Source organism: Pleurodeles waltl, chromosome 7, assembly GCF_031143425.1.
Source record: "Pleurodeles waltl isolate 20211129_DDA chromosome 7, aPleWal1.hap1.20221129, whole genome shotgun sequence".
Taxonomy (NCBI): domain Eukaryota; kingdom Metazoa; phylum Chordata; class Amphibia; order Caudata; family Salamandridae; genus Pleurodeles; species Pleurodeles waltl.
In genome coordinates, this window is record NC_090446.1 from 1,123,793,685 (window position 1) to 1,123,818,811 (window position 25,127).

The 25,127-nt window shown below is 46.4% G+C and overlaps 1 protein-coding gene across 5 annotated transcripts in view; it reads left to right on the top strand.

Annotated features, from left to right (window-relative positions):
• Positions 1–24,733, top strand: part of LOC138245989 (monocarboxylate transporter 6-like) — a 505,423-nt gene extending 480,690 nt beyond the window's left edge. For 4 of the 5 annotated variants that reach the window (XM_069200115.1, XM_069200114.1, XM_069200112.1 and 1 more), the window contains one exon: positions 14,294–24,732. In XM_069200115.1, coding sequence (XP_069056216.1) covers positions 14,294–14,526 — 233 coding nt within the window. In that variant the 3' untranslated portion in view covers positions 14,527–24,732. Of the gene's footprint in view, positions 1–14,293 lie in introns of all 5 variants that reach the window. The other variant, XM_069200116.1, reaches the window with a different exon arrangement.
• Positions 24,734–25,127: the final 394 nt, after the last annotated feature.

The window sequence follows — 25,127 nt, forward strand, 5'->3', positions numbered from 1 at the left end:
AGACAAAAAGAAGCTGTGGAACTAAGAATGAAAGTGTTGCAGAGGGTTAGGTGTGTCTAGATGTTCAGAGGCAGACAAGTTTTTATTTTGTTGCTTTCTTGGGTAAAGCTTGGGCCCAGCTGGAGATAGGCAACTTAATGATTGAAGATAGCATAGCACATCAAGGGGAAGAGGCTTGTGAAGGGTTTTCAGTCCTAGTATTGAATGTGAGAGGAGAATTTGTTTCACTATGGAAGATAATGCCTGTCAGTCCTCGTTCTGGGGGCAATGGGACAAGCTGGGGCTTCCAGTCCTCAACCGTGGGACTTGGATCATTTGCCTCTGATGTTCAGGGGTCCATCCTACTGTGGCTCTGCACACTGGTCCAACTACAGCTCCTTCAGCACTTGACTCTCAGTGGTAGCAATGGCATGCCATCACAGACTTCACAGTGAGGTAGATGCTTGGGTGCAGAACTAAATGATTGTCCAACCAAGTGCTTTACTTTATGAAAGAAAAGCAATTTATTAACACTAAAAGACTTAAGTAAAAGTGATTAGGCACAATTTAGTGGAATGAGTGCTAGGGCCTTTATCTGTTATCCACTTCTCTCCCCACCAAGGTTCCACTCCTCCTCTATCTAGGTGGTTCTCACCTCTGAGTAAGAATATTCTATTAGCATAAATCAAGATTCAGGTGCAGATTACCCCCCTCTAGTATGCTTAGTCTTCTCAGTGAACCACCATTCAAATTCACTTTTCTGAAGAGCAGGCCAAGGCCTGCAGTCAACCAAAGACAGTGTGCCATCTCTCTCCTGCTTCTGGGAGAGAGCATGCTTCCCAATCACAAATGGCTTCTTCATCTCTGGTCAGGTTGTGTTACAGATCGACGGTTGGAGCTGACATCAGAGGCCCTGCACGCAGGAATTTCAAGTGACCTGGAGTCATAGTGGTACCACAGGGTGAGTCTGGGTGAGTCTGGTCATGGTCACCCTCCAGCATGCTTTTGAGCACTGGTTTGTGGTGTGAAGGTGCAAGTGAGCACTAGAAGTCTCTGGGTCACAACACAGGATGAGAAACAGTCGCACTTCTCCGGTTAAAGTGGGACAGGGAGAGTCATGTTTGGACTTCTCTGGTTAAAACAGCATGGGTGGAGCCACAGTCACACTGGGAGGGATGTTGTGTATTACCTATCCTGGTGCCTACATGCCCAAGAGGGAAGTGCAGTAGCATAAACATCCACACATTTCATGGGGTATGATGGACAGTATGGATACCACAGTTTCCACCACTCTCAGAGCCTGATGCCAGCCAGCACCTGGGACATACAGTTGCTGCCCTTCTTCATCTGGTTAATCCAAACAACACTAGGCGTTCACTGCTTCTGGCACTTCCTGGACAATCACCTCCTGCTGGGTTAGTAGGCTGTTTCTCTCTCTCAGCCGGCAGTTTGGCTTCTAGATACTTCAAGTCAGATGAACAACTTCACCTGCCAGTGGCAGTCCAAGGAGGATAGTGACTTGAGGTATCTCGAAACCAGACTGCCGCCTGAGAGAGAGAAGGAGCTTTACCAAAGGCAGAAAAGGTAAACAATGAGGAACAGGTCGAAATATAGCCACCGGCTTACCTGAACCCCAGGGGGAGGAACTGGAAGCTTCAAGGCGGAGGAGATATACGGGCAAGGGGTTTTCAAGACCTTAAGTACACTGAGAGAGAATGGCAAAACCTCAACACTGATAGGAGGGTGTTGAATCCTACCTTTTGAGGCCTTTACCACCCAAAGGCAGCTCAGCATACAATGATTTGATAAAAAGGGCTTCAGACATATAAGGTGCAGTTGGAGGAAGAACAATCAAAGACTTGTTTTCTTCTCAAAACTCTTTTGCCAATTCAAAGAAAGAGTCAGTACCGTCCTATGCTCTTGAACATTCTTGCTCAAGTTAGGCAGGTGTTTAGAGAACAAGCATCATGTGAACTTTAACTCCCAACGATGGAGGAAAGACTATAAGCATTCCCTGAAGAATCCATTATGAATAAAGTGCAGTGCAGTGGCAGATTCAATAATGTTGATATAGCCAGAAAAACCCAATGTCCCGAGGTCAATAGGCCTTCTACCAGAAAAAGAAACCAAAAGGGGTGGACATGGTGGGATGCAAGGTAGAGAGAGGCTGCCACACAATGGAGAATAGCCAGGGCAGATGTGCATCTCACCAGCCCTTTGAGGCAGGGCAATGGAGGATAGTATGTATTTCCCTAAATACACGACTGACTAGTAAACACCTGCCTCCAAACAGGGCAAGCTTACCAAGCGTATAACTTCAAAGAAAGTGGGCCCTGACACGTAAAACAAGTGGGGGTCTGAATGGGAGGTTTCCTCAAGGAATGGAGGTCAATCACCTCTGATAAATTGATTTTTAATATTATCCAACATGGTTACGGTATCAAACTCCTTAAAAAACAAGCAGTAGAAAAGGTACCACGGAAACAGATCAAGCAATCTACTCTGCATAGTTCTTGATGCCCAAACCATACAAAACAATGAGACCAGTTCTTGATCTCCGATTCTTAAACAAATTCATAAGGACCACACTTCAGGAGGTCATTCTGCAGCTGCGGAAAGAGGACTATATGACAACCATGGACCTAAAAAAATTGTATCTGCATGTGCCAATAAACAAGAAGCACAAAAGATTCAGTCTGTTTGTTGTAAACCAGGTACATTATCAGTTCAAAGTACTTACTTTTTATATAAAGTCACCACCTAGGGTGTTTATAAAATGTCTGGCCGCTGTAGCAGCTCTCCTGAGAAGACAGCGGATACATGTATTTCCCTACATTACGACTGACTAGTAAATGTAAGCTACTTCACACAATGCCAAAGGCATCATACTGTCATACATACACACATGAAATTGGGTTTCTCAATAAGTTTTTAAAAAAAGTTCCCCATACCACAGAAGGAAAAGATCTTTCTTTGATCAAGACTCAAATCCTGGAATGCCTAAATTATTCCCCTCAGCCACAAGAATCCTAGATTGACACACCAAACCCAACTTTACCATAAGGGACAATCTTTGACAGTGAGTCAAAGATTGTCCCTCATGCATTCCATTCATCTCACAGGCAAAACTACAGACAAGACAAATTCAGGAGTGGGCACAAAGTCAACGGCCACAAGGAGTTGGGCAGACCTAGTTGTTGTTACTCAGAAGGTAGAGAAGACAACAGATGGTGGAACTTGAGCAAAGTAGCTGCAGGAACGACTTTTATACAACCAACTCTGTCAGTGACCATCCCTACAGATGCATCCCACACCCGATGGGGAGCAAATAAGGGGGAAGCTGAGCATCAAGGGCTTGTGGAAGACAAGGGTAGCAAACACACAAATATGTTAGAACTGTAGACAGTTTTCCTAGTACTGAGGGGCTTTCAGATACAAACTGAAGGAAAGACAGTACAAATCCAGATAGAAAATACAACCACAATGTTTTACCTCAACAGGCAGGGGGACACTAGGTCATGTGTGCTCTCAAAACTAGCCAAAGACATTTGGAAGGGGCCATTCAAAAACATAGAACCTTGATAGCAATACACCTACCAGGTATACAAAATGTAGAGGTAGATAGTTGAAGCAGACAAGCAACTGTCTTGAACGAATGTGAAATTAAGTATTGGAAATGGTTTTTCAACAATGGGACACGCTAGAATTATACCTGCTCGCAACCCCAGCAAAAGCAAAATGCCAATACTTCGCATCCAGAAAGCCTTACCATCTATGCCAGGAAAATGCCCTATCGATACACTGGTGAAGGAAGTTTGCACAGCCTTTCCCCTAGACCCACTGATATCACAGGTGATAAACAAGCGCAATCAGTTTCCCATGATGCTAATCTTGATAGCACCACAATTGGCAGGACAAACATGGTTTACGGACCTAATGGAGATGTTGCGAGGGAAAATAATAAAGCTACAAGTAACACAGGACCCCTTGCCTAACTACTTGGCTCCTAAAAGCTTGGAGTTTGGACAACTCTGGCTTCCGTAGAAAACCATGGACGATCCTAGGGAAGCCAGAAGGCCAAGTACAAAAAAATGCTATCACACAAAGAGATATGTCCACTGGTGCAACAAAGAGGATCTCATGAACACTAGAGCACATGACATCACAGTCATTAGATGCCTAACATACCTGCTAGACAAACAGCTAACCTACACCTTTGTAAAATGTACCTGTCAACCATAATAGTGTAGACAAGGGTATAAACACGTAGAGATTTCTTCAGTACACTAGTCATCAAAAGATTCCTAGAAGGAGCAAAAATTATTGTACCACTCATATCAACACCCACACACACGTGGATGTAAATTTGGTGCTTTCACAAGGAACAAATGAACCTTTCAAACCACGGGATAGAGCAGGACAAAAAATGTAAACACTGAAAATAGCATTTTTAATAGGAATAACGTCACTACATAGTAACCCTACAAATACACAATGTGATCATGCAAACCAAATGATCCGCAATAGCATATCACAGTTCCTTGAGTACCACACCATCCAACTGTAAAGGTTTTTGCAACAGTCAAAGACAAATGCAGAAAGGCTTCCCCATATGTGTGACGGTTGAAAGCAGTACAACCCACACAAAAGACATGGGGCCTGATTCTAACTTTGGAGGACGGTGTTAAACCGTCCCAAAAGTGGCGGATATACCACCTACCGTATTACGAGTCCATTATATCCTATGGAACTCGTAATACGGTAGGTGGTATATCCGCCACTTTTGGGACGGTTTAACACCGTCCTCCAAAGTTAGAATCAGGCCCATGATCTGTAAACAACTCATAACAAAATGAAAGTAATATAGTTTCACGTAAGCGAGCCAACGTCCGCCATGAGCATCAGCGTAGAGACACAAAAGGAAAAAGAAGTTTGCTCGCAATCAAAATATCTGCAAAAGCGAAATTAGCCATGTAACAGCGGCAATGGCCAAGGCGGTAAAAAAACTGCCCTAAGGAGGGACAAACGCAAGGCATTTACCAATGAGAAGAAAGGATTTTTGAAAGGCAAGCCCATGAACGAGTGATAGTGATGGGCGTGCGGTGGGGATGCTTAAAAGCCCAGACACATACCAACATGTTGGAAATGCAGCACCTGCGCTGCTATGCTCATACTAAAAATATTAAAGCGTAATTTGCAAGCACAAACTCATTTCACCCCAACCTCAAAAAGGATACCACTATAAAATCAGTGCACAGCGTGTGAACCCACAAAGGTCATGCTGCAAAACAAGATGGTTATTTACCAGTAGGTGTAGTTTTGCAGCATGAAGAAGTTTCTATATCACGTAACCCTCTCCCCTCCTCAGAAATAAGATGCCTTACAAAAGAAATACCAAGGGGTTAAATCTGTTCACAAAGTAGGCAGAAAGCACAAACAAACATGGAGACAAGGTTGCCAAGGGAGAAAAACGAATCTGAAGATAGCGAGCATGCACAGGAGATTCTGGGGGCGCACGTCTGACATCACAAGGAGGGCGAACATACCACCAAATAATGGTAGCCAACAACAACCACAAGAAAAAAAGGATGAAAGAGAAATATTCCTAATCCAACTGCTAGATGGAGGAATGATGCACTACATGTGAATTCAGAAAATTCTTCAATCTGCAAAACTACACCTAGAGGTAAGTAACCATTGTTATTAGTGTGATGTGTAGTTCTTAGACTAAATGCACAGGTGCCTATGGCATTTCAACCTTGTGTGATGATTCAAGAGGTCCTCTTCTGAATAAAGTACATATTTACAGGGCAAAGTTTGGGCTGCAGAAAGAGAGAAAAACAGTTTTCAGAACTTGGGGCACATTTTAAGGGATCATGTCTACTGCTAGAACTCAGAGGAACACTTACAGGGGAAAGGTGCCTAAGTTTACAGATGACTGCAAATAACTAAGGAGTACAGAAAAGCTGTGATATGAAGCACCTTTCTGAGTGTCCCCAGAAACATTCTTCCCTCTCAGTTGACTTTACACCACTGAGATGTTATGCTCTGGTCCTTTATCCGTATTTGCTGTGGAAATCACTGAATGCCATACGCATTCATGGGTAATATTGCTTTGACTATGGTGACTTTCTGAAATGTGACACTGGGGCAGTTAAAATGTTGATTGAGTACTCAAAGCAGGTGCCTCTATTTAGGTGTGGTGGAGAGAACTGGCACTAGTGTCTTCCCATGGATGTGGGCAGAGGGTTTGTGTTACGATGAGTACAGGCTTTTTGAGGGGCCCACGTACCTTGCCACATCAGGTGTGATATTAATTTCCCATCTTGACATTAATCCCTAGAAACCACAGTCTTTCATACCCAAGCATTAGTTTTTACTATCTCCTGGTGGCCGTTGTGGGAAACCAAACTGACCACTATCTCAGTCCCACGGGGAGGATGATATGTTACTTCATCCTCAGACGAGACAGATTTTTGCCGGATGTTCAGAATGTCTTGAAGCTCATTCATATGGGTATTGGCACATGTCTAGCAGTTTTCTACCCACCTACCCGGCATGCATTGATTTCTGCATGGTGATTTCATAGTCTTTGTGATCAACCAATTCCCAAATTCTAGCCCATTTGGGTGTAATTTTTCACTGTCATTCTCTTTGTGGCTTGCACTGCTTCCTGCTTTGGCAGTGGGGTTTCTCTGTTCGACCAACAGATAGTTGGCTAGGTTGACAACACCATGCAGTACTCTCCCATGACAAACAGAGGAATGAGTGGCTTAAGTACAGTAATCCCTTTGAACTTGCCTTACGGTGATGATATCATCCACATCTTTGGCTATTTTGCTACACTCTGCTGATTGACTTTGGTCCACCTGGAGAACACTGTCTTTCTTTCTTGGGATCTTAGTTGGCTCTGGCAATACCCTAGAGAAGGGGTGTTTGCTTACACTTTGAACATTGCTATACTTTCATAAGGCATTCCATCCTTAGGAAGTCTAATCATCCATACTACCTGCACGACGCTGGAGTATCAATTGAGGTTTCTGATCAAAGTGTAGTAACTGGAGGGTTATGCTGCTGCTGATATGACTGAACTATCTAGGCTTTATTGTAGAACATGCTTGGCCGCCCCATCCTCTTTCATTTCAGATTTAACGCTAATGATACCAACCCCTGAATTGTATCTAACAATTAGGCAATATTTAGGGATGGTTTCTATGTGACCCTGCGTAGCCTGCAGTGTGTTATTTTACTGTATTGTATTTGCGTGGTAACCCTCAGGCCAGACCAGTGACCAACAATGTACACACACCCCTCAGCTGAGTTAGCTATATGTGTATGGAACCGAATTAGCCTTCATTTACAGAGGAGGAAGGCAAATAGGGATCTTTCATAAACCACAAGGGTTTGCTCTGCCTTATTCACCCCTTCAAACTATTTAAGAGGGTCTCAAATGTAGTGTTTGTTGCTGTGTGGTACTCCTCCCCTCTGTATGTGTTGTGTCTGAGCAGGGCCACTGCAATTATGTGATGCTGTGGGCTTTTCCTTATAATTATGGAGGACCTGTATTTGTCACATAAACCATCATCTTCTCCATAATCTGCAGATTTTAACAAAAAATAGTTTCTAGCTCAAATGAATCAAAAGTTGCTAAAAGAGTGGAGACATGGTTCGCGTACTGTGGGAGGCCCTTTGCAGTGGTTAACAGGTTATCTCTTGCATGCATTTTTCTGTATTTGGTTGTTAAACTGGAACTAAGGAGGTGCAACCTATGCCCAGGGAGTATTTTCATGTGTAAAAATCACAAAATAATGAAGTAATAGTATCAAAAAATGTGCTGAATGATGCTGCAAAATTTGCCTTTTTTGCTGCATAATTAATTCCTTATTGTATAATTTAGTGCTCTCCCACTGCATAATTCTATTGGCCCTGTTTATGAGGTGCAAGATTTAAGATCATCTTTCTGCCATGTGGGAGCGATTCCCCTTGTAGTTCCATTTTAGTAGCGTTCTGTACTTCTCTGTCCCTCAAGTGATCATCACATTGGATTCCTGTTATAACTGGCAGTGTAGCCTCTTCTCACACCACAATCCAGTGCGTCCTCTCCTGCATCACAGTTTCATTTGAGGGGTATGTGGCTAGCTCATCATTTGTTCCTCCTAGCTTAGCAGCCCTGCCACTTTGCTCCCTAGCTGTTTGCACTGTTCCACTGTTTAAGCCACTCCCACCCGGTTGCAGGATCAGCATAAAAGTTTATCTTCCCGTAATAGATATCTTTGAGCTGCAGACAGCTCCATTGCCCTCTCCAGAAGTCTTAAATGCAGATTTCTGCTTACAGTGCAGTTCCGGAATCCACAATGGCTTTTAGTGTGACAGATTGTGTCACCAATCTTCATGCAAGATTACACATTCATCACAGATCACCGTGAGATCTGAAAAAGGACACTTTTTAGAATAGATCTGCAGTAAGTAAACTTCAGTAACATAGGATACATACAATCCTCAAGGTTCACTAGTACATAATAAACGATCTAACAACCTCCTCCCTTAACGTCCCCTCCCAGTACACCAAATTTATCCCCAAGAACTCTCACACACCCCGTTTCCTTCTCCACTTCGTATCACACGCCCGGCATTGCTACAGCCACCTCATCCAAGCATTCCCCAGAATTCTTCCATCTCTCAAGTTTAACATGCCTCAACAGTCCCCCCAGGCCCTGCACTTCCCCCTCCACAATACCACTACCCAGGAAAAAGCTGCAAAGGAGCTTTCCTGCCTCCGACCCTTCCTTCATCACCACAGAAAAATCACAACTACTGCATGCAACGTAACTCATTGTAACTTAACTCACTGACACCAAATATTTTCTCCCTAGTGCTTGGACAGAAACACCTGCAACTTCATCACATAGTATTTATTATCAAACAAAATTCAGAGAACACAATCCATTCAAAATGAATTAGCATCTGCCTCCTTAATGTGATTGTGGGTTAAAACTTGTATCCCTCTCTCCTTGCAAAATACTTTCACTGCCCTCTTGAGTTTCCTTCTTGCTTTGTCCACTGCAGTATGCTTGACTGGACCACCCCAATGTTTCCAGGGCACAATTGCAGTCCGTGCCATGCATGTACCAGCCCAAAACTGACAAATCCTTTTCAAGTCCTCCTTCATGGCTTTCAACAATGTGAAACCCGACAACTGGACAAAGGGCTTCATTACGCCACACTCGTGGTGGGACCGCTGCACTCCAGGCGGTCCCACCACCACATTATGACCCTGACGGCCAGGACCGCCTAAAGACTGCCGTCACTTCCAGGAACATTGTTCCAGACGGTGTGACGGCGATCTGAATTGTGCTCAGCCATGGCGGTGCCGAACTCAGTGCCACTGTGCTGCTTACTACTCAGCTTTCCACCAGTGCAGGGGACCATAGAGGGTCCCTGCACTGCCTATGCCCTTAAGGGAGCCGAGACCAATACCAATCACTGTTCCCGCCGGGCGGACCGGCAGGTAAGTCTTAATACAATGTCCCCACTGTCAGGCAGGTAGGAACATTGTAATACGGCTGGGGAGACAACACCGTCATGCCGGTGGTGTCCTCCCCTTGGCATTGGACCGCCAGAGTCGTAATTAGGCCCTAAGTCATTTTCTCTCATGTGGATAATTAAAAGGTCAGGACATCCTCACTCTACAAACAGTTCCACAAGGCAGGACAATAACTGCCCCCATCTCATTCCATTATTACCCCACCAATACACTTCATGCCTACTACCCGGCGGTTCCAATGCACAGTCACAAGGAGGGATGTCAGCAATCTTAGCTGGGAGCATCCATCTATTTGAGTCCCCATTTGTCAGCCGCCGAGCCTCTTATGCAACTTACAAAAGAAACAACCATATTAGGAAAAAGAACAAACAGTCTCACCTTAAATTGCTATTCCCATTTATATGTACCAAGCCACATAACGCCATCTCCCAATCTGCCTAGTATTCACATTCTGCAAATCTAAATATGCAGCTCCAGAACCACTTCTATCCTGAAAGAATGAATACCACTTTTTTTGTTTTTTTTGGCATTCACTACCAAGTAAACTAAAACCTTCCTCAGAACACTAACAAACGAGCTGTTGTAAAAGTCTTCTCTTTGGCATGACAAAAGAAACCAACCCTACTTTCCTAAGACAATCCTCCAGATACCTGTGCCAAAACTCAACAATCACACATCTTTTACAACACCTTATTTAAGCAGTATCCACTGCCCCCTACCCTTCTGGTCTGATTTTGATAGACACAACCTTATCTTCAAAAAATCACTATCCATTACCACATCCTGAAACTGTAATCCATGCCTGCCTTTGGAGTCCAAATGTTCAGAAACCAAATATACCCCAAAAAACAACCAAACCATGCACAACCTAAGAAGTCCGACTTCAAATTCATCATAACAGCACACCACCAAAGCTTTCATTAAGCTGATCAGCAAGGAAAATGACACCGGCTCCCCCGCAAACTTCCTCCGCCGACTAAACTTGGACCATCTCAGCAGAACTCTCCTCAACAACTCCCCGTCCCTGGGGCATAACCCCAAAAGAGCTTACCATAAAAGGACACACCAGCCAACTTACCAGAAATGGTTGCCGCTGATAAACCGTTATTAATTAACATCAATAAAAAATTCAAATTTTCCTCTTGATGCCGAAAAAATTGGTCTCAGCACCTCATCTGGCACCACTTTCCAGAAAATCCATCCATGCTTGCAAATAGGACTTTCTGGTTGTAGTGGAAACTGAATGCTGCACCCAACTGACAACCCTCATTCCCCCAGTGCCCAGATGTCTGGTGGCAACTCAGTCTTTCTGTCTTTTGCTCGATGGGCCAATTGCTGAAACTGCTGCCACTGCAAATGAGTTAAAGCATCAGCTGTATATTTGTTAGCTCCGGGGACATGATAGGCCTTAAACAAGATGATGTGACGTAAACAACCCAGTGTAAATTGTCTCAGCAATTCAAAACCCTCAAATCACAGGCCTTTTGTTTGCCTACCAATTGAACCATTGTCATATTGTCAAAATTTAAAAACTTCCACCTATCGGACAACTCTGTGCCCCACACCACCAAAACAGGAAAAAACTCTAGGAAAGCAATGCTCTTTCCCTTCTTAATCCAATGCCCTGGCCATTGCTCTGCACACCACCTTCCAATCCAAAACAGGCCAAAACCTGCATGTCTGAAAAAATCGGAATGGTCAAAGACATATCACCATCAACAAAAAAATATGTTAACTGTGTCAAAACATTCCAGAAAATGTCTTAAGACTCTGAAATCAGTCCTTAGGGCCATTTAGCTTGTGGTGCGGTACCACTGTTCCTGAGTTAGCCAATCCAATGCTCACCACCCTACATGCTAAATTAAGATGACCCAGTAAGCACTGTACTCTCCTCAGTACCAACTTATGGACCTTGCCTGCCTCCTTGAGTAAAGCAGTTATCTTCATTACTTTTTTCACTGGCAAACTAGCTTCCATCCTTTGTGTGTCCAGCTCAAAGCCAAGCAATATCAACAATGTGTGTGGCCCCACAGTCCTCTCTTGGAGAACAGGTGATCGCACAGCCTTTAAGTAAAACTCTGTCCGCAAAAATTGTTACTTTGAATTGCATCCCTAACAGCAGAAAATCCAAAGGATGAACTAGCACAAACGAAAAGCTGATTTCACATCCCACTTTGCCAATTCTGCTACAGCGTAACCAACACAGTGGCACCATGCAGAATCGTTCATACCTAACAGATTCATCGATCATGGGCTGAAAGGGCCCCACTAAATAGTGGGACCCCATGCCAGGGCCAAGGGGCTGCTGAAAGTTGGAACCCCACCCCAGGGCCAACGGGTTGCAGACGTCTGTGTTTGGCCTCTTGTGAGATGCCTTTGCTCTGGTGCGACAGGTGCTAAGAACCCCGGTCACTGTTGGGCCTCGTTTAAATATGTTTCCAGTGAAAATCGCTCCTAAGAAGTAACACACGAGTTTGGAACTCCACTATGACCAAAATCACTGCCAAGGCCCCTTTCTGTAGAGCGCTTTGGGTCTGGGAGCTGACAGGACGTCTACAGTTCGGCGTTGCTAAGCTGCTTTAGCTCTGAGAATTGGTGCTGACTGTCCGGTTCTCATAATAAATTACCGATAATGACCAGGGTCAAATATAGAACTATACATGGGTAACAGTGAATTACAAGGATTTGTTTTCACTGCGGGGTTCTGAGTGACATCAAAAAGACAACTAGAGTGAAGCTCTGATGTCACTCAGAACTCCGAGGTGAAAGACATCCCCATAATTCGATTTTTACCAATTGCTAATTGTATGTCATGTATGGCCCTGAATATCACAGGCCACTGCTTTTAACTGCTACACAAGAGCAGAGGAGTAAAGGGGGAGCTATACATAGCTTGCCCTCTCGTTCCTGACCCAAATGTAAAAACATATCCTAATTGTCATTCTTAAACAACACCCACCACCTTCCCTGCCTTTCTTCATCCTCCTCCAGCTGTGCCTTCTAACTGATTTCAGTTCACAGCAGACAAGTAGTGCTGCACTCACAGGCTTTCAGACACCCCTGCCAGCCTGGTCTGGAAGGACTTTATGATGTAGCAAAAGTGGGTAACCAGTTTCACAGTCAACTGTTGCTGATTCATAGCAGTGACTTAGCAGATTTAATACAGGGTGTTACCGACACCCAACACTTCCAATGGAAGCTATGCAACACAAGAGTATTACAGCATCACTGTACAGGATCTCTACATTAATACTTGATTACTGGACAACCAGCATGTCTTCAAATGTGACCACCATCCAACAGTGGTGTAACACAAAATGATGGGGCCCCCCTGTAGAATGTGATGAGGGGACCCTGAGTCTCCAATATCTCACAGATCTTCATTGACCATGGGCTGATTGTGGGGCTCCTTGAAGACCTGGGGCACCTTGAAGGGTTGCCCCTTCCCCCACTACATGGACCTTAAATATGTCCGTGCCATCCAGTGGGGCAATATAATTGTGATCCATAGTGACTACTTTAGCCGTGATGCACTCCGTACTGTTCACCACCACCTATAATCCCAGTGCCACCACATATACTATATATCATATGCACCCTGCTCCAACAGCATGCTGCCCCACAATGTTGCATACATCACGCACACCCTATACTATCTACATCCTATACCACCTGTGCCTCACTCTGACTGCCATTGACATTTGTACACTACAATCTCCACACCACCTACACCACTTACATCAGCTATTACCAGACTGGATGGGTAGCAGTCGTACATTTACAATGTACAATCCTCAAATTGTCTGAGAAATGTTATGTCTAAATAGATCATATTTATAATCTGTGATCATATCAATTGCTGTAATTGGTGATACGTTTTGCAAAACATATATCCTCCTACCAATGGATGTATTTTAGGAAGCAGTAGGTTCTTGTATACAATCAAAGCAAAAGGCTTGCTTAATCATAAAAGGTGTTTTGTCCAAAACAATTATTTTCATCTGCTAATGATTGGAACACACATTTGTTGTTATTGTATAAGTTCTAAATATGACACGAATCAATGTGCGTGAAGCACTTTAACTTAGATTGTACATTAGCTATATCATACACCATGCACCACCATTTACCCTACACTCCTCCCTACACCACTTACGTATAACCACCTGCATACCTTTCTTGCCTGCGTCATACTCCCTCAATGTCCACCAAATGTACCACACAATACATAGATATACCACCACATACACCAGCGTCCACATCTACACTACCAACACATTCAGCAACTCTTTTAAAACATCTAATGAAAAAGTGCGGTATTTTAATTCTCTACAGTGCCATAGAATCATTTTAACACAATGTCAGTTTCACAAATTTCCATGGCTTCAATACTATTGGTGTTCCAAGAAGACCGGTCTATCAGTGCTGCAAAGGCAAGCCTTGAACTGCAGCAGTCTTTCAAACCTTTCCTCAGTTTATATGAGTGATAGTAGGATTTTGTGTCTTTATGGATAGGAATTGTGTGTAAGCCAGCCTCTGGTGCAGTGTGGCAGACCTGCTAGTGGCTACATGACGGCCCGATATGGGAGCGGGGAGAGTCAGGGCATGGGGTGTTTTTTCGAAAGGATAATGTGTATAGGAAATATCTGTTTCAGAATAAAATATATATAAGATATGAAATGTTTGTAGAATATGTTTTTATGAGTCTATTTGTTTTTAATGTTTACTTAATGTTATTGACCTCGACTTTTTTTCCCCATTCCTTCATAGGACTCCTGGTGGACTTCACAGGTCATTATCACTATATCTTCTATGCCTCTGCAATCACCGTGTGCTCATCTGCTCTCTTCATGGGCCTCTCAGCATATGTGCTCAAGAGAAAAGAAGCCAAACTCCGGGAAGCAGCAAAACTGGCCCCCAGAGAGCCCCTCATGGGTGACCCCGTCAAACAAGAACAGAACCCCCAGAATCCACCTGAGGTGATATTTCTCACAAGCATCTGAGCTAGTCTGATCTGGAAGCCCAGGGTAAAAGTAGAAAGAAGCATGTCGGGGGCAGGATCTGTTGAATGATACTGTTGTTTTCATATTTACAGCAACATCATCCCCACTTTCAGGGACAGTGCCCACTTTGGGACTGCTCCCAAATTCAAATCAACATTGGGATCGCAGACACCACGTGTTTCTTCCCACAGCTAGGACTTCAGGCTGTCAGGAAGACATTTCAGCAAGTCACGACCAGTACAATCACTACAAACCAGAGGGAGACATTTCACCAAGCCTCCACTAGTATCATTGTTACCACCCAGAAGATTCCACCTCCTCCAGTGTTGTGGTCTGAAAGTGGAGGATGACACTTCATCAAGTACCTGTGTAGTTAACGCACACTGGAGAAGGACAGGTCTCCCTAAACCGCATCGGAGTATTTATCTGAAACTGAAGGAAGACCTGTTACCAAACTGCTTCCATTTTTAACATCTCAGCTTGGATGAGGGGAGTTCACCCACTAGTCTCATTGCCTTAGAGAAAGACATTACATAAAATCACCACAAGAGTAATCATTACAGACAGGAGGAAGACATTTCAACGAGCCAGCACCAGTAGCATAATCACAAGCTGGTGGTACAACAAAACACCAAGAGTGTCGTATTTTCAAAATAATCGAAGATACTACAAAAAGCTACCAGCAGTGTCGCATTTCAAAACAGGGAGGAATGCATTTCTCCAGGTCACCCCCAACTGTCAGTAATACATTTGGACGAAACTATTTTCCCAAAGCCACATCACTATCATTGTCATAAACCAGTGTGAAATATATGCCAAGTAAACACCAATATAAAAAAGCCAAAGGAAGTAATTTTGCTTCAGCCATCACTAGTGTCATTTTGTGCAAATCATGTGGCATCATTCTAAACCTAAGGAATACATCTAACAAAGCCACTTCCAGTATCATCATCTGAAACTAGAGATGAGTATTTCACAATGTCACCACCAGTGGTGTTGAATCAGTGTTCCATGAAGAGATTTCAAGAAACCACTATCTCTGAAATTGCCTCAGACCAAAAGGTCTCCCCTCAAAACTTTGCAGATGATAGTGAACAGTGAACTGAAGAACGTTTCCCTTACAGAGAAATATATTCTCACCAACAGAAGCACCACATAAACCTTACTGGAGTAACTAACGTCCAGGTGCTGCATGAGTGTGCAAAGAATCTTGCTCATGAGATTGCAGTAGAGATGTGACTCAGTTTCCCAGAATCCACCAGCTCCCTTGTCTTTGATGAATAGGGTAGGTGTACACCTAACACCAGTAAATCGGGACGGAACTTTCAGTGTTTCCAAATGAAATGCCTACCGTACAAAATAAACAGAATGGAAATACAAATAACTCTCAAAAGCCAAACAGAGCTCATCTAGTTTCAAATGTAGCTCCGCAGTAACACCTGACACACCTTCACTAGTTAATGAAGCCCCCATCACTACAGCACATATAGTTCCTGATTTACCAACTAATGATCCATCACAATCAAATGAAGCTCATGCAGTAGAAAATGAATCTTCTGCAACACCAAGTGAAGCTCCTGTAGTAATAAAAATTCCTGTACATCCGAAATGTCTCTGCAAAGCAGAACTGAAGCTTCTCCAGTACCACATGAAAGTTCTGATACATCAAATCCAGATTCTCCTGCACTATATATAGGCTCTAATGTAGCAAATGATGGTAGTAATAAGTTAAGTCCACAGATTACTAAACAGAAATCCTACAATACTAAATAAAAGTGAATGCAGTACCAAAACAAAGCTTCTGAAAGACCAAATACATTTCTTTCAATTCCAAATAAGGTTCATGCATTATTTTGTCTAGATGATGCTCACATAGCACCCAGTGAAGTTCCTCTAATGTTAAGTAAGTGCCCCTTTGTGCTAAATGTAGCTCATGATGTACCAAATGATGCTCTATCAGAACCAAGTAAAACCCATGAATTACTAAAGAAATACCCAACAATGTTAAATAACGTTGCCTTTACTACCAAATGAAGCTTATAATGTGCCTATTAAATGTCTTTCAGCACCAACGTTTATTTAGTACTGAATGAAGCTTAAGTAGTACCATGTGATGGTTGTGTAAAAGCGAATTAAGTTCCCTATAGTATCAGCTGAAGTTTCTGCACTAGCAAGGGAAGGTCCTGTAGCACTAAAATATTCTTCGTTATTAGGGAGAAAAGCCTTTGTACCCCCAAATAAAGCACTTATAACAGTACTCACTGAAGCTTGTGCACTAGCTAATGTAACTCGTGCACTACTAAATGAGGTTGATGGAGTACCAACTTATTATTTTTTAATTGAACTTTCAAGTTAAGCCAGAGGAAAACAACGCACAAATAGCCCTGTCACATGATTCACAATACTACATGTCCTTCAAATAACAACTGCAGTTATTGGGTTATCATTTACATTGTTAAAGAGGAGAGGACAGTACCAGTAGAAAAAGGGAGGAAAAGAGAATTAAACAGGGAAGAAGAGGAAGGAAGGCTGGTGGGGGAGCAGTCACTCATTGGGGGAAGCAAATAACAAGACGCTGCAGGCGGTTCCTAAAAGCCTGCTCTCCTAAAGGCCGGTTGACACAGACAATTTAGTCTAACTAGGTCACCTGCAGAGCCTAAAGGACAACAATATAGGGGACCGAAGGGTCAATCGCTCCCAGAGGCAGCTACAGGGCTCTCCAGGTCCCCCTGGACCTGAGGTCCCAATCTTGGGCTGGAGGGGCATATATCTTTGGGATGTGATTTTGATGCCATCAACTCCCAGCAGGCAGTTCATTGTTCTTGGCAGTAGGCCACATCTCTATGCCATCACACCGTCTGCGGCGTCAGCTGACGGCCCCTGTGGATCGCCACTTGGTGCTTCGCCAAGGGAAGGAGAAGAGCCGTCAATTTGCACATATAAGGGAGGACATCTTTCACATAACCTAAAAGTGCTATGCGCGGAGAGTGCTCGAATGGGTACCCAGTGATCTCCACTAGAGCGCCAAAGACCATGTCCCAGAAGCACTGTGTCCCAAGCCCAGGTGTAAAAAGTTAGTGCAAGGCACTGTGTAAAGAACGCAGCACGCATCGTTACTCAAGCCTATTCTGTGCATCATTTGCGGGGTGCAGTATAATCTATTGAGAAACTTGAAATGCACCAGTCAACCTATAATTGGAGGATAGCATGTGCTACTAAATGCAAGCATGGTCATCTGTGAGGGGAATTGACAAGTCTATCTCCCATGGCTTCCGACTAGCGTGCAGAAGTGCAGTCTCCTGCATGCCAGCGTAGAGTCTTGTGACCAACCTATGCAGGGGCGGGTTCCTAAGAATCGCCTCCAGTACCTGTAAGGTGTGTAGGGCCTCCGGGAACAAGTCATGAGCCCTCCGGGTGGTATCCCGCAATTGGTAATAAGTGAATGTGTTAAGTAGAGTCACGTCGGGTCCTTGTAAAGCTTGGTTAGGTTCGATAAAGGTGCTCTCTGGATATAGCGCACCCATTGAGGTTAGCTGTAATTTACGCAACCTACAGGTTACACATCTAATAGACTGCACGGACCTCCTACGAGCGTCTGCTGCCCTCCTCTGGCTGCTGCTGCCTCTGCCTTCTGACTGGGATGAACTAAGAGCCTCTTGACTCTCAGTTTGAGGCCCTCCTCCACCCGCAAGCTTGTCCCTGCGCCTCATCCCTGGTGGTCTAAAGGGCCATCACAAGTAAGTATTTCTCGCTGTTGCTCTTTCACTCTTGTTTTTCTGCCTATTTTCACTTGTTTTTCCTCTTCTTTTTCACTCGTTTAGGTTAGAGCAACTAACCTCTTTTCCTTTCGCCCCTCCTTTCCTCTGCACCCCCCACCCCCGCAAAGCTCCTTTTCCTGCCCACCCCCTCCCCCTTTTTAATGTTGGTTGCAGCACTGTGAGAGGGCAACTGCACAGACCTCCTGGTCAGCGTCTGCTGCCCTGCCCAGCTCCTCTGGCTGCTGCTGTTACCTATGCCTTCTGACTGGGATGAACAGAGAGCCTCCTGACTCTCAGTTCGAGGCCCTCCTCCACCCACAGGCTCATCCCTGCGCCTCACCCCTGGTGGTCTAGTGGCCATCACAAATAAGAATTCCTCTCTGTCGCTCTTTCACTCTTGCTTTTTCTGCCTTTTTTACTCATTTTTCTTCTTCTTTTTCACTCGTTTTTCCTTTTTCTTTTCCTTTCTCCCCTCCTTTCCTCTGTCCCCCACCCCGCAAAGCTCCTTTTTCCACCCTCCCACCTCCCAGCTGACCACTCCCCCTGCCCCCGTCCCCTTCTTAATGGCAGCTGCAGCGCTTCGAGAGGGCAACTGCACTGACCTCCTGGTCAGCATCTGCTGCCTTCCCCAGCTCCTATGGCTGCTGCTGCCTCTACCTTCTGAGTGGGACGAACTGAGAGCCTCCTGACTCACAGTTCGAGGCCCTCCTCCACCTCCCCTTCTTAATGGTGGCTGCAGCATGGGTGCGCAGCCGGCGCGCCAAAGGCAAGCCCACCTGCGTCCGTCCATGCCCAGCCTGCGCCCTTCACCAGTAACAATGGCTCTCCGTTAAACCATCCTCTGACCTGCATCCGTTACAAAGCCCTGACCCTCCTCCGACTCACCACCGGACGTCTCCGCAACTGCTGCAACATCTCCCCCAAGGACACCCACGTACCTTTCACCTGCAGAAACTGCAACTTTGGCGCCACCCTCAACAAGCTGAAGCTACTCTCCACACACAGAGATACCAACAACCTTCACAACCCCATCAACTGCTTGCTCCTGAACATCCGCTCCCTCCACAAGCATTCCACCGAACTCTGGGATTTGATCGACACCGCCCGAGCGGACATCGCCTTCCTTACCGAGACCTGGACCAACCTCGAGACCAGACATCGCCATCACCATTCCCGACGGATACAGCATCCTAAGGAGGGACCGGCCCTTCTGGCCGGGTGGAGGACTTACCATCGTACACAATTCTCACTACGTCTCAAGGCCATCCCAGAAGAACAATGCACCACCATGGAAAACCTTCACTTCCTGGTCCACTCCAACCACACCTCCTCTATCTGCGGCACCCTGTTGTACAGGCCACCCGGTCCCCGCCCAGCTTTCATAGCAGCATTGTAGACATTGCCACCCCCAGGCCAGGCCTTGCTACCCCCAGGCCTTGACCACTACCTCCTCCTCGGCGACCTGAATTTCCACCTCGAGGACTGCGCTGATCCAAACACCACCGCTCTACTCGACAACCTTGCCACCCTCGGCTCCAGACAGCTGGTCTCCGCACGCAGACATATCTCAGGACACACACTGGACTCCATCTTCACCTCAAGCAATCGGATCACCATCAAGACCATCTCCACCCCAGACTGGACCAATCACCGCTGCATACATTTCACAATCACGCACCCTGCAGCGGCACCCACACCCCCAGGCTCCCCCCACAGGAAATGGAACGAAATCAACAAAGAGCAACTAACCTCATTGCTCGCCAAATCCCTTCCTCCTCCCTCAGATGACGCCAACACAGCAGTGCGCAATCTCAACGCATGGATCCCCAAATGCGCCGACACTCTAGCCCCCCTCCGGCTGACATCTGCCAAACGTGTACCTAGGAAAGTCAGCTGGTTCACCTCTGAACTCCAAGAATCAAAGCGTACCCGCAGACGTTTAGAGAGAAAATGGAGGAACAGCCAAACCAGCGAAGACCTCACCTTATTCAGAGGCGCTACCGCTGACGACCACCGAAAAAACTAAAACGATAGGAGGGACACACTCTGGGAGCACATCAACTCCTCCGCACACAACTCTAAGGAACTCTTCTCAGTCATCAACGAGTTCACAGATCTCCCCCCGAAGCCACCAGCAGCCCCCCATCACAGGGCCTCTGCAAAAACTTGCCACCTTTTTCCACCGCAAGGTCCAGGACATCGACAACAGCTTCCTCCCAGAAAATAAATCCTGGCACCGGAACCTGTGACCGAGCATCCACCCCAGAACCCACCCAAACCATCCACAGCTGGTCCACGCTTTCCACAGAGGAAACAGAGAGCATCATGAACAGCACCCACTCCAGAGCCCCCACAGACCACTGCCCGCACCACATGTACATCAGAGCCAGCGCATCCATTGCTTCCGAGCTCCGGAGCACAGTCAACTCCTCCATCAACACTGGCACCTTTCTTGAGGACTGGAAACATGCCGAAATATGCCCTCTCCTAAAGAAACCTTCGGCCGATCCATCAGAACGAAAGAATTTCAGGCCCATCTCGCTGCTACCCTACCACGCCAAAGTACTGGAGAAAGCAATCAACGTACAACTACAGAATTTCATTGAGGCCAACAACTCCTTGGACAGCTCCCAGTCCTGCTTCTGCAGCAACCACAGCACAGAGACAGTCCTCCTGGCAGCCACTGACGGCATCCAATTACTCCCAGACGGCGGCCACACCATGGCGCTCATAGTCCTCGACCTCTCCGCAGCTTTCGCTATGGTCTCCCACAGCACCCTGCACGCCATACTCCACGACATAAGAATCCGCAGAAGAGCCCTGGAATAGATCCACTCCCTCCTCTCCGGGAGGATGCAGAGGGTCAGACTCCTGGCCTACATATCCAGACCACAGGAGTCAGCTGCGGAGTCCCCCAAGGATCCTCACTGAGCCCCACACTGTTCAACGTATACATGGCCCCTCTCACAGCCATCGTCAGAAGCCACAGTATGAACATCGTGTGATATGCCGATGACACACAACTCATCATTTCCCTCACCAAAGACCCGGACACTGCCAAAAGGAACTTCCACTCAACAATGAAAGACATCGCCACCTAGATGAGAGAAAACTGCCTCAAGTTCAACTCCAACAAGACTGAGCTCATCATCTTCAGAAACGCTACCTCAGCTTGGGACGACTCCTGGTGGCCCACATCCCTCAGCTCCCTCCCCCTGCACCATCTGAGCACGCCCGCAACCTAGGCATCATACTCGACTCCTCCCTATCCATAACCCACCAGGTAAACTCAGTCGCCTCCTTCTGCTGACACAGACTCCACAAACTTCGGAAGATCTTCAGATGGATCCAGTCACCCACGCTGTAGTCACAAACAAGCTTGACTATGGCAACGCCCTCTATGCCAGCACCTCAACTAGAAACATCAAAAAACTACAACTCATCCTGAATGCCACCGCCGCCAGACTCATTCTGGTCCTCCCACACCGAGAACACATTTCCCAACACCTGAGGACCCTCCACTGGCTACCTGTCGTGAAGCGAACCACCTTCAAGCTACTCACCCACGCTTACAAGGCCATATACATTGCAGGACCAGCCTACCTGAACCACTGCGTCTCCTTCCACACCCCCACCAGATCCCTCCGCTCTGCCCAGATGGCCCTAGCTACCATCCCTCGCATCCGCAAAACCACCATCAGAGGACGATCCTTCACCTACATTGCAGCAAAGAACTGGAACAACCACCCCCCCTGCACCTCAGACAAAGCCCCTCGCTCAACATCTTCAGGAAGAACCTCAAGATGTGGTTCGGATGAGGCTTTTCCTCTCCCCTCGAGTGCTTTGAGATCCTCACAGGGGAGTAGCCGCACTTTACAAAAACTGATTGGTTGATTGATTGACTGTTGCATCTACGTGTGGGTATGTAAAGCCCTGCCACACCAGTGTAAGCCACCTAGCAGGAGAGCATGCATCAAGAAGCTGAGAGGCAATCAAGTGAGGAAACAAAAACACATTTTGCAGCAAGGAAGCTGCCAACAACACCCTCTCGTTTTTCCACACACCACCGACCTTGCCCGCCCTAACAGACCAAATGCCACCAACCCCCCCACCAAAGGCCATCCAACAAACAACTATGCAGGTCATCCCGGGATTCATGCCTAGGTGGGTCGAACCAGAGACCCAGCACTCTCCCAGGCAGAACACAGCTTAGTGACCAGAGTGGGAGAAGAACCAGGGCACAGGGGACAGTGGGACCTGCAAGGGCAGTTTAATGTTCATTCCTGCTGTCAGTTCTCATCCCATCGCAAACGCAGTATCGCCAAGCATAATGTAGAGAGAAGTTCTCAATGGGCTCAATATCGGTCCCCCGTCAGCACAAGTCCAATTGGCCCTCTTGAGGAGTGGGACGTCTTAATTGTTGTGGCACAAGTGTCTTAAATCAGCATCTCGCATAGTGAGAGGCAAAACCTTGCTAGTTCACGGGAATAGTTGTGACAAACAATGCAGCTGCATTCGGCTCTGTAAAGTAATGAGTTTTACAAAGGTGGTGCATGCACAGCTTAGCAGAGAATAGCAAGGAGTATTTGGCCTTGGCTCATTGAAGTGAACACTTGACGAGCAGAAGATCTCTTCTGATGGTCTGCACACCAATTGTGAAATAGGAAAATATGGAGATCTTGTTTCCCTGGTGTCTATCCTTTGCCAAGCACAAGGCAGTGTCTCTGTCTCTATAATTCAATAGCCGGGCCTATATTGGGCAAGCCCAGGGGGTGGTGGGAGGTGTATGTGCTGACCAACCGATCTGTGGGCACGCTCCACTATTAGCATGTTGGAAACAGCATTGCAAAATAAAGTATGTAGCATCACTTCAACATAGTACTCCATGCAGCCCATCTCTGTCGACTAAGGCACTCCCAGTATACGCAGGTTGTTTCTCCGTGATCAGGACTCCAAGTCTTAATTCTTGTTGCAGATAATTTCTAGCAGTCTTTCCATGCGGAGCAATTTCTCTACAGCTGCGAAATGCTCTAGTTGTTCTATAAGTTCATTGTGCTTAACAACTTTTTCTTTTAGGTGGTCAGGTCTGTTTGTCAATCAGTCTTATTTTACTATCAGTGGCATTCAAACTCTGCTTGAGGTCAAGGAACATAGTGATGATGCCTAGTTCCCGAGCTGAACTCTCCTTGTCTCCCTAATGCTGTTGATGGAGTTCAGGAGGTGGATCCATCAGTCTTGTCTGCCTGCTGTTCTCGAAAGAAAGCTTTGACTGCTTTGCATCTGTCTTCCCCATCTTGCACTAGAATTGGTGCAGCTCCTGGAAGTGGTCTAATATGGGCATGCAAAGTCATGCTCCATTCAGCCAGACCTTGCTGTCGTCAGGTCCCGCCACTTCCCCTAGGGTGCACAATTGGGGGACATGAGCAGACCAGAGCCTCATAGCAGGGCTGTTCTACTGAACAATCATCTCCCACAGTCTCAGACCATCCATCCACATCAGGGGCATCAGCACAAGGAGTACGGTCAACGAATGGAGGGTCACTGCAGTCTCATCTAGACCCCACCTCACCCCGCTATCTTTGTCACCGTGGGCACGAGGAGGGCAGGGCACCGCAATAAACTCACACTGTGTGGGTAAAAAAATTATAGTTCCTTCACTGGGAGACCGGGGAGCAAGAGGTTCCCAGCCGGTCTCACTCTATATATATCAGGAAATGAAGATTAACAGGCAATTTATATGCAAAGCAGTGAAAGGGAAAACCTCAACTTTTAGATTGTACATCTGCTTTACTGGCTCAGACACCAGATCTACTGCTCAAATTACAGCGAAAGTACAGGGGCAAGCACCGGACATATCCTTTAAATCACATCCCTCCTACAAGTCCAGGCTTCAGACAGCAGGATTGTCTATAGTGATATCTTAAAAAGAAACTATAAATATAGATCCTGAAATGCCTCGCCTTATAAACAGGGGACACATGTATAAAAATAGGCCGGGCACAAGAATAAAAGTGCCCCTCATTAGCAAATCAGACAGCTAAAACCGTGGCCCGCATTTGCAATTCAGGTGGCCTGTTTTGACCATTTAAATACACGCTGTGGGTATTTTGGAACGAATGGGGGATTGCATGCATTTTTGTTTGCTGCATGCAAAGTCTGTAGTAATGTCAGGGAAATCAACAGTAAAAACTGACCTGCCTGGCCATAAAACAGACCCACAAACAGCTGAAAAATGGCCCAAACAAATCTGTCAGACCAGCCCTTTGGGCATTACCTGATTGCCATATATGCCAGTCCTACTATGCCTATAAACGACTATGGGGGTCATTCTGACCCCGGCGGTCTGAGACCGCCGGGGCCAGGGTCGGCGGGAGCACCGCCGACAGACCGGCGGTGCCCCGCAGGGCATTCTGACCGCGGCGGTTCGGCCGCAGTCAGATGCGGGAAACCGGCGGTCCCCCGCCGGTTTCCCGCTGCCCTGCAGAATCCTCCATGGCGGCGGAGCGCGCTCCGCCGCCATGGGGATTCTGACACCCCCTACCGCCATCCTGTTCCTGGCGGGACTCCCGCCAGGAACAGGATGGCGGTAGGGGGTGCCGAGGGGCCCCTGGGGGCCCCTGCAGTGCCCATGCCAATGGCATGGGCACTGCAGGGGCCCCCGTAAGAGGGCCCCACAAAGTATTTCAGTGTCTGCTATGCAGACACTGAAATACGCGACGGGTGCCACTGCACCCGTCGCACCTTCCCACTACGCCGGCTCAATTCTGAGCCGGCGTCCTCGTGGGAAGGCTGATTTGCCCTGGGCTGGCGGGCGGCCTTTTGGCGGCCGCCCGCCAGCCCAGG